The sequence below is a fragment of the Cebidichthys violaceus genome, unplaced genomic scaffold (genome assembly GCF_023349555.1).
Source record: "Cebidichthys violaceus isolate CVI_PGR_0920_01 unplaced genomic scaffold, fCebVio1.0.p SCAF_41, whole genome shotgun sequence".
NCBI classification, from domain to species: domain Eukaryota; kingdom Metazoa; phylum Chordata; class Actinopteri; order Perciformes; family Stichaeidae; genus Cebidichthys; species Cebidichthys violaceus.
The window spans coordinates 1,805,539-1,818,179 of NW_027176606.1; the positions used below are offsets into that span (position 1 = coordinate 1,805,539).

At 42.1% G+C, this 12,641-nt stretch overlaps 2 protein-coding genes across 2 annotated transcripts in view; both read right to left on the reverse strand.

Annotated features, from left to right (window-relative positions):
- Positions 1-798: 798 nt before the first annotated feature.
- On the reverse strand, positions 799-2,932 carry LOC137885849 (complement C1q-like protein 2). The gene is made up of 4 exons (XM_068728154.1): positions 2,908-2,932; positions 1,621-1,752; positions 1,417-1,570; positions 799-1,078 (listed from the first exon to the last, which is right to left on the reverse strand). The coding sequence occupies exons 1-4, from the start codon at positions 2,930-2,932 to the stop codon at positions 799-801; spliced, it is 591 nt and encodes a 196-aa protein (XP_068584255.1).
- The window catches only part of LOC137885850 (calsequestrin-1-like), a 27,739-nt gene continuing 17,563 nt past the window's right edge, over positions 2,466-12,641 (reverse strand). Inside the window, exons 5-14 of the mRNA XM_068728155.1 lie at positions 6,503-6,596; positions 5,869-5,969; positions 5,652-5,763; positions 5,470-5,543; positions 5,211-5,341; positions 4,184-4,229; positions 3,982-4,036; positions 3,749-3,849; positions 3,565-3,639; positions 2,466-3,355 (exon numbers count right to left, since the gene is read on the reverse strand). Of these exons, the coding sequence (XP_068584256.1) occupies positions 3,083-3,355; positions 3,565-3,639; positions 3,749-3,849; positions 3,982-4,036; positions 4,184-4,229; positions 5,211-5,341; positions 5,470-5,543; positions 5,652-5,763; positions 5,869-5,969; positions 6,503-6,596 (1,062 nt within the window). The 3' untranslated portion in view covers positions 2,466-3,082. The remainder of the gene's footprint in view (positions 3,356-3,564; positions 3,640-3,748; positions 3,850-3,981; positions 4,037-4,183; positions 4,230-5,210; positions 5,342-5,469; positions 5,544-5,651; positions 5,764-5,868; positions 5,970-6,502; positions 6,597-12,641) is intronic.

A 12,641-nucleotide genomic window follows, 5' to 3' on the forward strand; every position in this document is an offset into this window, starting at 1 on the left:
GCAATGCTACTCACCGTGGTTGCGGCTAGCATGACAAATATACGTGTTCAGGTTCAAGGGCTTTACACACCGGGGGAGGGGATTTCTTTCTTTTTTCAAACTGTTGTTTTTGTCATGAATACTTTCACACAGAACTTAATTTGTATCCATCTTTTACGACTGTTCTTTAAAGACTAGAGGCTGTAGTGAAAGTCTCTAACTAAAGCTAATCCTGACTGAGTCAGATCATGAGGAAAAAACGTCTATTAAAAATGAATGAATGTCCTATTTTATTACATTTTGGACGACACAGCGACACAATCAATAAAATGGTAAAATTCATCGTCCAAGTCAATTCAAGGTGGCTTGGTCACCTGAACCCTGACTGATGTGATCCCTCTGGCTGCTTTCATGTTGTTTAAGGAGGACCTGTTCATTTGTAAAAGCCCTTTGAAGCAAGGCTTATTATGCAATCAGAAAATAGTGGTGATTACATTTACTGGCAGCCAGTTAATCTTTGATATCCTAGAGCATTGTAAACAGAAAGTCATCTTAATTTTCCCTGAACTTACGTAACTTTGAGTTACTTTGGAAAGATTAATGTGTGTCCGGGGGTATTACAGCAAATCAACTGAGAAATAAAGTTAGTTGGAGGAAATCAATTTAATTGAAATGTATTCTAGTCATAAACACTTACAATAGGAGGAACTTTCTTCCTTCTAAGCTGACTTTAAAGTAAAGTGGTAAGAAATTAATAATACATTTAAATGTATTGCGGTGATATATATGTATTGATTCTTTATCTCTTATCATTCGTTCTCACATTTGACTGACCAAGAAACCACTGAAGGTTGTATGGTAGTTGGATCCCCACACATGTGAGTTTTCACCCATGCGCACATACACCTGGTCCCTTTGCTGCAGCTGTAGAAACACTGCGTTTCCTCCATTATGAGCCATTTCATGGATTGCTTTGTGATCCTGTGTCACGACCATGCACTGGCCGTTCTTGTAGAGGAACAGCTTTGTTTGATGTTTTCCTCCGGCGTGATGCAAGATAGTAAAGTAATAAACACCTGCAACGGGTGCAGTAAAGACACTTGTGGGGGAACAACAAGTTATTGGTTTATGGGTTTATATTTTTGCGTTATCAAATGACTGACTCTAATCGAAAATATCCCAACAAAGATGATCTTTACAGGTTTGTTTGGCTCAACATGAGTTGGTCTGACTTATAGGCAGGCCAGAGCTTGTTTAGGGGTTAATTGAGTATTGTCAGTTCACGTGAATTAGTCTGGAATTGTGCAGATTATCAATACTCACTCATAAATGTTTAATGTTGGATTACAGACACAGGGATTACTGAGGATTTCTGAATGCATATTAATCCATTCTAGAAGATACGTCACTAATACTCAAATTAAACAAGTAAGGTACTGCAGGTCTTCTATGACGCCGTTACCTGTGAATTGACTGTAGGCGTTTCCGATGTTCGTTATCACTCTTTGGTAGATGAGAGTTGTCTCCGCGTTGAAAGGTCCAATTGCTTTTCTTTCTCCAGCCTCTGCACTGAATATCACCTTTGTTCTCTCTATGTAAAGCGAAAATATATATCCTCTTCCTCAAAAAGCTTCACTCTACCTTTGTTCCTCAGCTCCACAATCTGGTTTTCGCTGTCCTTCAGGCTGGCTTCCAGAGCTGCCAGTTTTTCTTTCATGGCGTTCAACTCTGACAGTTGATCACTCATGTTTGGAGAGCAGTATTTAGTTTCAGCTTAGATTGTCCTTGCCCAAAGTCAGACTGCAGAACAGAGACTTAACCAGGAAGTCGATCTCCTCACCACCTGGTCATAAGATTCCTCCGGCTGCTTCTATATGACTTGATGAATGATTGTCACATTTTACCTTTCTGTCCTTCCCTCCAGCAACATTACCGCCTCCAAAAAACTGTTTACTGCTATTGTTTTTCCTATAACGCAATAGGTTTGCATGACTTTTTAATTACTTTGTATTGGGTAGTTACTTATTAACACATTATTTTGTGACACAATACATTAATGTCACTAGCTGTGTAAGGTATTACCATTTTATTTTGAAGTTACAAATCCCTAGTACAGTATGATTGGAAACAGTTTTTCTTCAACTAGCATACTCAAAAATGAATGCCTCAGGTGTGTGTGTGTGTGTGTGTGTGTGTGTGTGTGTGTGTGTGTGTGTGTGTGTGTGTGTGTGTGTGTGTGTGTGTGTGTGTGTGTGTAATAGTGTCTTCACTGGTGCTCAGCTTCTCATCAAAGCCCTAATTTGGACCCTGCTTACAAGTCTAGTTAGAGTTATTATATATATATATATATTAGGACGTTGACTGTTGATTAAGTGTAATAACAGAATAATACAATGCATTTAAATGCTTAAACTTCATTGCCTGCAGTCCAAACACACACATACATAGAAGTGTATATCATTTTGAAATAACAACAACAAACAGCATTGGTTGGAAAATACTTTTGTCTTTCATTTTTAATATGAGAGCAGAAACAAAATTATTTGTAATTTTTTTTTTTATTTCCCGGTATCCCAATAGTTTTCCAAGATTGTAATAATCTTAAGACTGTCCAGTGATTGTAGGTTTATTCTCTTTAGTATAGTTAGATAAAGTGTTTGTTTCTTCTCTTCTTCAAGTTCAAAACAAGTCATCGAAACAGAAAATGACAAAGGGGTGAACCCCGGTCTGTGACATTAGGTAGAAAACGTCAGGGATGTTAGCCCCTCTGTTAGCCTCTTTGCTCACATTCATTGTGAACCTCAGAGGTGAGAGATTAGCATATTTGAATACAACAACAAAGGACACATAACATTTTAAGCTGCAACCCTGTTCATCAACAGAGACGCAAATCCTCTGCTTCTTTGAAAATCTCCCTCCCTGACTGACTTTGAGTTTCCCATAGGGTCATCATGTTTGTCCCTCACAGGCAACCGTACAGGAAGCAAACAGACACAACTTGTGTTTGCTGCAAGATGTTAGAAAAAAAAACAAAATGGTGCTACTTTTGGATTGTTGCCATTTCTGGCTAAATTATAGTGAAGTGAAAGATGGTGGTCAACATTTATTCATCATCGTCGTCATCGTCGTCATCGTCGTCATCGTCGTCGTCATCGTCGTCATCATCGTCATCATCATCATCGTCATCGTCATCATCGTCATCGTCATCGTCGTCATCATCGTCGTCGTCGTCGTCGTCGTCGTCGTCGTCGTCGTCGTCATCATCGTCATCATCTGGGTCGATCTTTCCGGACAGAACGTCCTCGATCCACTGCTCGAGCTCGTCAGCTGTCGGCATGTCGTCCTGGTCGTCCATTTCCATCCACACGCTGTCGGCCTGCCAACGACGGAGGAATCAAAAATACTCACTTAGTGACAAAATTGCTTCCAGTGCCGAGTTTACAGCAAACAATTTGGTGATTTTACAATGTGTCGACAATATTTGAACAGAGCTTTTTAAAGGTAGCTGAAGTGTTTTTTTTACACTTCAGACAACTTGACATTTTTGATTTCAGGTTTTGGCAAAGGCAGAGAGAGGTTGCTTACGTCCTCAACATCAACCACACCAATGTGAGGAGAAGAGAGGTCGATGCCGAAGGTCCTCTCCCAGTACGGCACCAGCTGAAAGAGATACAGACGGTGGTGGTTATTGGGTTATCCTATATACATGTTTTTGTAGACAGAGTTTTAATGAAAAAATATCAGTGATCAGTGAGTGAGAGATTCATACCAGGGGGAAGTTGTCGGGGTCAATCCAGATGATGCTGAGGTTGGGGTTGTCGGTGTTCTCGCGTGCCACCTCCTTCAGGATTTCCAGGAATTCAAAACCGTCTGAAGAACAGTTCAAATGTCAGGTACGGTTTGTGACCCTACAGTATTTGGCTAGATATTTGATCGTCCAGCTGATCGAATGTGGATATTCTCAATGCTATATGAAGAGGCGGCACTGATGTAGACTTTTACCTGGGTCATCTTCCTCAGCAAAGGCAACAATGTGCTCTCCATCAATGTCATCCTCCTGTGAACACAAAAAGAAGGGTAAGACGGGGATGCTCTATACATCCACTCCAGATTGACTGATGGGACGTATACGTTTTATTGAAGAAGAAAACATTGAACATTGTTCAACTGATGACTTTTTGAATAACAGCTTCAGATCTCTTACCCAGATCTCATACATGCTGTGGGGCTCAAGCTTCCTCAGTGTAGGCCTGAAACAATCAACAACAACAAAACATTAGAAGTAAAATTGTTAGTACCCATTGATTTATACTGTGGAAGAAAACACTTCTTTCTTTGAAGAAATTATATTGCTGTTTTTTCCATTTGAAAGTTCCCAAAAAAGTACTCAAAAAATGTCCATAATGGTAATGCAGCAATGGTAACGCAGTGATAAAAGAAGTATTTATTGTACTTAAGTAAAACTAGTAATACCAAAGTGTAAAACTACTATGTAACAAGCAAAAGTCCTGTATTCAAACACTTATTTAAAATGGCGATAGCCCGGGTTTTATTTTGCTTTAACTTATCATTATTAACTAAACATTGATTCCACAATGTAATGGCAACATTGGCATTTAGATTAATTCCATAAAAACTTAAATTATGCAATTCTGTTTACCACCAGGCATGATGTCCCGGGGAAAATGAAGGCTTGATTGATGGCGCAAAGGAAGTGTGGCAACCATTGGCGCAATCTAAAACAGGAAGAAGATGGCCCTTCTTGTTTTCCCGGTAGCTATCGGTAGCTACCCCCAGTTAAACGAACAGTATCAGAGTAAGATTTTTGTACTTGCTATCCCCGAAGTAACTGTGGCAAACAAAATACAGTGCGTTTTGTGCTGTTGGTAGTTGCGAGGCTCGGAGGAAAATGGCAAGCCAATAATGATACAATTTGGAAATACTCAGGGTTGACTAGTTGCCACTTTAAGTTAAAGTACAAAACATTGGCATCAAAACTCAATGATACTCATGATACAGAACGTCCCATTTCAGAAATATCTATGTTGTACTACTGAATTATAATTATTGACGTATTCATGTGCTCATCATGTTGTAACTGGTAAAGATGGAGCTCATTTTGATTGCCTCCAAACTGTAATGGAGTTCAAGTAGAAGGTAGCATAAACTGGAAATACTAACACAAGTACAAGTACCTCAATACATGTACATAGTACCACGCAGGGTCTCACCTGTCATGCTGTTCAATGTAGTCAACGAGCTCAGACTCAAGGTAGGGCTTTCCTGGAATGGAGACGGGTTCCTCCATGAAGGGCTCGTAGAAGTCCACTTCATTCAGCTTCAGCTTCAGCTTCTTGGCAATCTGAAACGTTAAGAATGATGACATGCAGGAAACACATAGAACGTTTAAAAATCTTAAAAAATGCTAGCACAGTGCAGAGACGAACTCAAACCCTAACCCCTGCAAATACTCAAATAAACAATTCAAACCTTGGGGTCAAACGTGGCAAAGAATTTGACGAAGGGGTGGAACTCCTCGGCAGCGTCGTCGTACTCAATGAAGTCTGAATGGGGGAAATCAGGGAGAACATCACATTGAGCCCATAGCAGCAGTTTCTTTTAAAGTTTCATCAGTTTGAAGCGCAGTCGTCGGATCAAGAACTTCCACCTACGAGGAGATTTCTCGCTCCTGAAATAGCCAACCAGCTTGATGACCTCATCCATGTTGTGGAAGCCCTTCAGCTCGCGCTCGTTGTCGATGATCTCCACGGGGTCCTCGACCACCTGACGGGAGACAATTTATTTTTTAATCAGTCGCAAAAGTTATGACAAAAAAAACGTGGTCTTCATTTACCCACAGGGCTTTGCACCCGACCACACGTGACTTACATCGTAGAGGAACTCCACCAGGGTGTCGGCTGCCAGCTCTCCATCGTACTCGATGATCTCATTGTCGGCAAATATGTAGATGCTCTCCACCTCATCCAGACCTGCAGAGAAACATACATCATACCGGGAAGATTATAACACATTATTAGAAAAATAAGTTCTGAATATGGTTGATAAGAGGTCGTTATAGAGCCTTATACAGATTGTATAGCAAAGCAGCAGTTGGTCTGAGTAATAACTATTCATCACAGAGCTTTCTGTTGCTGGTTTGTGTCACGATGGATTCTTCTTTAAAAAAAAAGAAGAAGACTACAAATGTAGAGGCACATTTCAGTATGTCACATATTCTTATAACTAATTATTCATGCACATAAGGCTCATTGGTTTGGGCTTACAGCTGCCGTTACAATGAAGCTGTGACATTGTTTGTCAACACTTGAAGGCAGACTTGTTTCATGTATAGTCTATATTGACTTTAATACAGCTTGAATCCCATATTTACAAAAAATGTCCAATTTTAACATTTACTATTAACAATTTTTACACGTATTATTGGATTTTGTTTTGTCAATTATGACAATCAGGCAAAGTTTTCACCACCAATTCCCTCTCAGTGGTTGGCATTAAAGTTTACCGAGCTTCTTGGCAACAGAAGAGTCCTTCTTTTCGTCCACCAGGCCGAACCCAATGTCCTGTTCGTCAAAGTCGCCCAGAACTTGGGCTGCGAGCTAGAGAGAGAGAGAGAGAGAGAGAGAGAGAGAGAGAGAGAGAGAGAGAGAGAGAGAGAGAGAGAGAGAGAGAGAGAGAGAGAGAGAGAGAGAGAGAGAGAGAGAGAGAGAGAGAGAGAGAGAGAGAGAGAGAGAGAGAGAGAGAGAGATGTATTTAGTATCGCATGACAAACGATTCCATCTCTGACTGATCTCAGCGTCTCATCTGTCTCACGATGGACGTTTCCTAATCTCAGAACTCCACTGAAAGCACACTTTCAGTTTCATTTACACGAGCAACCCCTTTGGCATTTCATCTTAATTTCAAGGCCTTAAAAGCAAAAGCTTTAGATTGCTGCCTTGCACTTTCTAAAACGGAGTGAAACCGAAGCCAACAATTGACAGCCCTCATAGCCGGCGTGAGAGGAGCACAGGCAGCGGGGTTTCCAGAAGAACAAGAGGGGCAGAACTTGAGCCAACTATGTCGAGGGGGAAGAGGCGCTGCAACAGGTGTGGTGGAAAGGAGAGGAGCGCACACTTTGCGAAAGTAAAGCCGCCGCATACGTGCACATACATACATACTGTAAATACACAGACCTCAGCAATAAACAGCGCTGCATTTCTCACAGCTTTATACAAATTCACATTGCCGTTTTTTTTCCACTTTCAATGCTAGCTTGCGCTCCATTTTGTTGCTGTAGCGTGAAAAGATGACCGCCCCGTTAAGTGCGAGGTTACACTCCGAATGAAGTGAGTCAAAAGCGCTATGTAGCGACCTTGCAAAGCAGCATTGCCAAATAGATTACATTCGTATGCGGCCAAGTGCCCCAAAAGCACCAGCAACAAATAGCTAGTGCGGGTATGAATAGTATAGTATGTGCTATGTTGCTCTTCACGGGCAATCTATAATGTCATCCATTATTTTGGGCTCCACAGTCCAGACACATTAGCTCACGATTGGACCCAGCACCAATTCTTCTCTAATCTGGTTAGGAGGATTGGCCTCTTTGCTTTGAAACGCTAAAGCAAGATAATCGCCACGTAACAGCTGATGGGGAAAGGTTCCATTCAGGGGAAGGCTTCTTTTTACGTTCAAGGATAAAATTAACATGTTTTTTCATTCCTATTCTGCTTAGCTGTGTTTAATCTGCTGAGTTCAGTATTTTGGCAAATACGCCTTAATGCCAAGAGTCGCATCCGTCTGTTCAGGAGGAAGCTACAGATCAACGGCCGGTTAGCTGAACTCCTGAAGTTCTATGTTCTATGTTTGACGCATCGGGGTGAGAATGCGTCGGCTGTTTCCAGTCTTTTTCGCTAAGCTAAGCTAGCTGCCTGCTGGCTATAGCTCCGTATTGAAAGCACATGAGATGACATCAGTCTTCTCAACTGACTCTTTGCTACAAATCGATTAAGCTTATTTCCCAAAAGTTCCAAACTGTATCCACTGAGAGAGCCATTTCTCTGACTTATGTCCCACCACAATTCAATGGAGGTGAATGGGCATGTAATCTGTCAATGCATTGAGGAGCACAAATTGAATATGATTCACCTCAGTTGGAATTAGGGTGATGGCAGAAAGATTTTCGCACATAAACCAAAACTACCTGCAATTGTAAGACGTCCCTAGTCAGGCACTTTACGAGCATTGATGGCTGCATGGGTGGAATGGGTGGGAGGATGGATGTATGTCAAAGTCTGATGAATCGATTAGCTGGGAGCCCCCTCTCTCTTTCACAAGTAAATCATCTTGTTATGGCACGAGAAGGGGCAGTTGAGATGTAGACTCAAACTGGCACAGCCCCAAGCTGCTGCTGCTGCTGCTGCTGCTGCTGGACTTTTGATCGCAGTTCAGTCTCTCTGCGGTGTCTGCGTTATTTCATCTGCTTAAAACTAAACTGCGGTAACGGACTGGAAGAGAACAATCGGCAGATACTGCAGCGGCAGGAGGAGAATGTGTGTTGTTTTTTTTCGCAGCCCAGCTTTTGCAGGCACAGAGAGGCAGACCTTGACATACCTGAAAGATAATTGCTGCTTGACTTGTGATCAACTGCAAGAAGAGGTAACGCTTTAGGGAGTGGCCTTCACAGGAGACAAAATAGGTCCAAACTTGAGATTGTACTTAGTTCTTAAAGCCCCATTCACACATGACAATCTGTAACAATTTACTTGAAGTCCCCTTATAAGCAGTGCACATAAGTATAAATGTAAACATAAGGAACTATACAGTAGTTGTGCACATTTTAAAAGACCAGTGTGAAGGATTTCGTGGCATCTGGCGGTGTGGTTGCAGATTGCAACCACGATTGCAAAATGCCCTCTCCAGACCGGTCGTTTGGTTTGTCCGCTCTGGGCCACTGTAGAAACACAGCAGCAGTGCAACATGGCGGACTCCGTGCGTAGAGGACCTGCTCACTACGTAGATACGAGGGGTTTATGAATATCAAATTTCCATATCTGCACCGTAAATCCTACACACTTCCTTTTAAAAGAGGACATATTAGGAAGCAGAAGTTATAGAGGAACACAACCATTTTTAACACTTTTTCTTTCTGCAATTAACGGATGGAGAAGCATTGGTAAACTCTGCTGTAGCAGATACACTGTATTACTGCAGAAGTACTTTGAAGAAGAGCGTAGACAAGACAATGCCAAAGACTCTACATAACATGTTCGTCCAAAACTCTTCCCCTCCCTGTTGCCGCATGGCATGGCCATATTCTTAACACTGGGTATTTATAAAAGAGGTGAAGTTCTGGGTGCTCGCACTGGGGTGGAAGTCCCGCAGCTATATAAGGGCGTGTAAGAACGCATGTTGAGGAGCAGAAACAAAGATCTGTTACATATAGAAATGGGTATGGAAAGGGAAGGAGGGGAAGGCGGACCAGGCTGATGAATGGAAGGAGACACTCGACACGCGAGTTAACACTTCGCAGCCGTCGTCTCCTTCTAGTTTCGTCCTCCCGCAAACATCTCTCGTTTCTGCTTTCTGGCATCATCGCCTCTCGCCGTCACCTCCTATCTGTTCCATTTGGGTATTTTGTCCTGACACCCTTCCTCATCTGTTCCCTCGCCATAGCCCCCGACCCTCCGTCCAGAAGTCTGGGCGCACGGAGCCAAGCGAGAGGTCACCGGTGTTAAAACGCTTTGGCTTCCGTCTCCCAGCGGCCCAGTCGGTGTCGGCTTGTCGGGGGGGACACACAAGTTGAGGGCAGAGTGCCATGGTGAGTTGTCAAAAACGTGCTCTGGGTCCCCGCTGTACTTGGCTGTGGCACCGGATGGTGAGCTAGGAGAGGGTGGAGGGATTGCAGGAGGGTCACGTTTCTCGTTATATAGCCGTCCACATGCTTACTCGACGCTACTCGATGCAGGTTAGCCTTGTTTACTTTGGTCGAACTGGACTTGAGTGGCAGGTGTGATTGCTGCTGAGTTTGTCTAAGATGTCTTGGTGTTCTAAACCATATCGGCCTCTGATTTTCTCTATCTTGCTGCACTGGTTGGACTCATAGAATTAGTGCCATGACTCTCTGTTTCAAATTCCACCAGACACAAGTGTAAAAAAAGGACACTTCTACCTAAAACAAGTGTAAAAAGTAACACATTTCAACTGAAACAAAGGAAAAAAGGGACAAAATCTTAATGAAAAAAGTAGTGTTATGCATTTCAGATATGAGAATTATAATGCACTAGATCTATACATGATACTTGACCTTATAAGTTACTATTAAATGCTTTGCAATGTGTTATGAATATGTATCAGTGTTTATAACTAGTATACAATGCTATAAGCAGATTTTTAGATACATAATTAGTAGTATGTTTATAATGCCTTGTCGACAAATTTGTTGGCGTAAAAAGTTAGAAATTCTACCCGACAATTTCTTTTTTCATATTAACAAAAGTTCCATAACTTTTTGAATCGCTCCTACAGCATAACCCGGACCCCCTGAAATGTTGAGTGCCGACAAATATGAACAAAACCACGTTTCATCAATACATTGCTGCTTGGTTGACTAGCGTAGCAACGTTACGTTACAAGCGTAAAAGTTGTCTCCTGGGTTCAAGAAAGTGACCTCTTCCAACCGGCCCTTAGTGGACTTTCACGCTTGTTACGCTCGCTATTATACCACATTTTATACCATATCATTTGCTCTGAGCCAATGCAAAAACGTCGACATTCAATGTATACGTGGTACAGAAACATGCAATGCCTTTCTTCACTCCCTCTACCGTATCTACCATTGACTCTTCTAGGGTTGCGTTCTCTATCGCTGGTCTAAATCTGAGCCTCTGAACTGAGTCTTTTTGGTTGGTCGCTCCCGTGGAGGCCTTGTCTGCTTCTTTAGTAACCAACCGAGCAGCTTGATGAGTCAAACGTTTTGAACATGTGCGTCACCTTACGATACAAGTCACTCGGTGAGAACCCCAGGGACACCAACACACACTCTCAGGCTCTACTAGCTCCCACACCCGCTGCCGAGAAACAGCCAGCTCTGCAGTTTTATTACCATTTGTACCCAAAGTTTAAGATATTCTGAGCTGCAAGGGAGAGTGTGTGTACATGTGTGTGTGTGTGTGTGTACAGTGGACATATGTGTTGATGTGGTTGAATATTGCCATTTTGCACGTTTTAGCACATTTATAAAAGCTTTACATTACAGTTAAGGATTTTTTTTTATTTTAGCGCAGATACGTTTTTAATCAAATTGTAACTGATTTAGTCTTTTTTCAATAATCAAAATGAGAAGTGTCAGATTTATTTTCTTTGAGTATCTAAATATTTACAATTTTTGATCCAAAAACTATACATATATATACTTTTTGTATTTATGAATGTGAACTCCCAGGCAGCCATTGGTTTCCATTCATTTCTACGTGGTGCAGAAATCCACTTGAGACATGGAAGTTAATGGAAATGTGTCTGCGGTTTGGTTGTAAAAGATATTGTCGCATAATACTGCGGTGAAAAATTCTACAGTAAAAGTACACAAACTAGTGGGTAATAGTAGGCAGCAAAATTTTCTCTAACATGCCACCACCCAAAAAAAAAAATGCTGAATCTGTAAATCAAGGGACATTAATAGGTTTTCAAAGCAGCACGATTCCCCATCTTCCTGTATGAGCAAATGTCCTGGGATCTGTGCAAAAATTTGAAGTTCAGCCTGCCCCCCCCCCCCCCCCCCCCCCCCCCCCCCCCCTCAGCCAGATGGTAAATTAATAATGGCTGCTGTAACACATCAGGACTCCACACCAGGCTGTTACATAACACTGCACCAGGGTGGTCATGAAAGATTCAGATACAACGACGTATCAGCTAGTGTGTAGCTGCACTGCTTTTAAAGGTGGCGATCCACTTGAACGTTTCTGGAGACTTTAAATCTAGAAGAAATGTCTTTTCTAACATAGCGTTGTCTATTTTCCCCTTTTCCGACTCGGTCTTGTGGGGAGATAATGATGAAACGCACGGAAAGCTTTTGGAAAATCTCACAGGCACACAAGCTGATTCACCACAACAAACTGTGAGGGCACGCGTGTCTGGGACCATCTGTGGATGACTCACTCAGACGGCAACAAGCCGTATTACAAACATCTCGCACAACAATCTCAGCTATAGTCGGGTTCATGAGTCACGTAGAAGCCAGCAGGTGTTGGATGCAACAAAACTTTTCAAAGGACGAGCAGATGTGTTTATTTTCACGCTATTTTGGTTTGATGGGTGACGACACTCTAGCTACTGATCAAAAAAGTAATAAATTGAACTATGGCTGAATTCCATTTAGCTGATTCAGTTTCCTGGTGTTGCGCATGCCACTCAGTGTCCCACTCTGACGAGGCTCACTGGGACATTTGTACCATGTGCTGCTCCTATTATGAGGAGTCTGCTTTGTATTATGGGTTATGAAATGGAGCAATCCTTAATTAAAATGATTAATAACTCTTCTCTAAGACATGTTAATAGGACAAGTGCTGTGACAATCACTTGCAGCTCTATGAAGGAGGTGATAAAGTAGCAAGAAGCCGAGATGTTCACTTGCACTTAGGCGCTGCACTCTCGGCGCTATCTTTATT

What these genes read in the sequence shown, in the direction of transcription:
- LOC137885849 (XM_068728154.1), bottom strand. Translation starts at nt 2,932, where the DNA reads ATGATGACCCTATGGGAAACTCAAA. An exon ending in TGTGGAGCTGAGGAACAAAG is followed by an intron (nt 1,571 to 1,620) that starts GTAGAGTGAAGC and finishes CGCTTTACATAG; the next exon opens with AGAGAACAAAGGTGATATTC. An exon ending in GGCGTCATAGAAGACCTGCA is followed by an intron (nt 1,079 to 1,416) that starts GTACCTTACTTG and finishes TTCCCCCACAAG; the next exon opens with TGTCTTTACTGCACCCGTTG.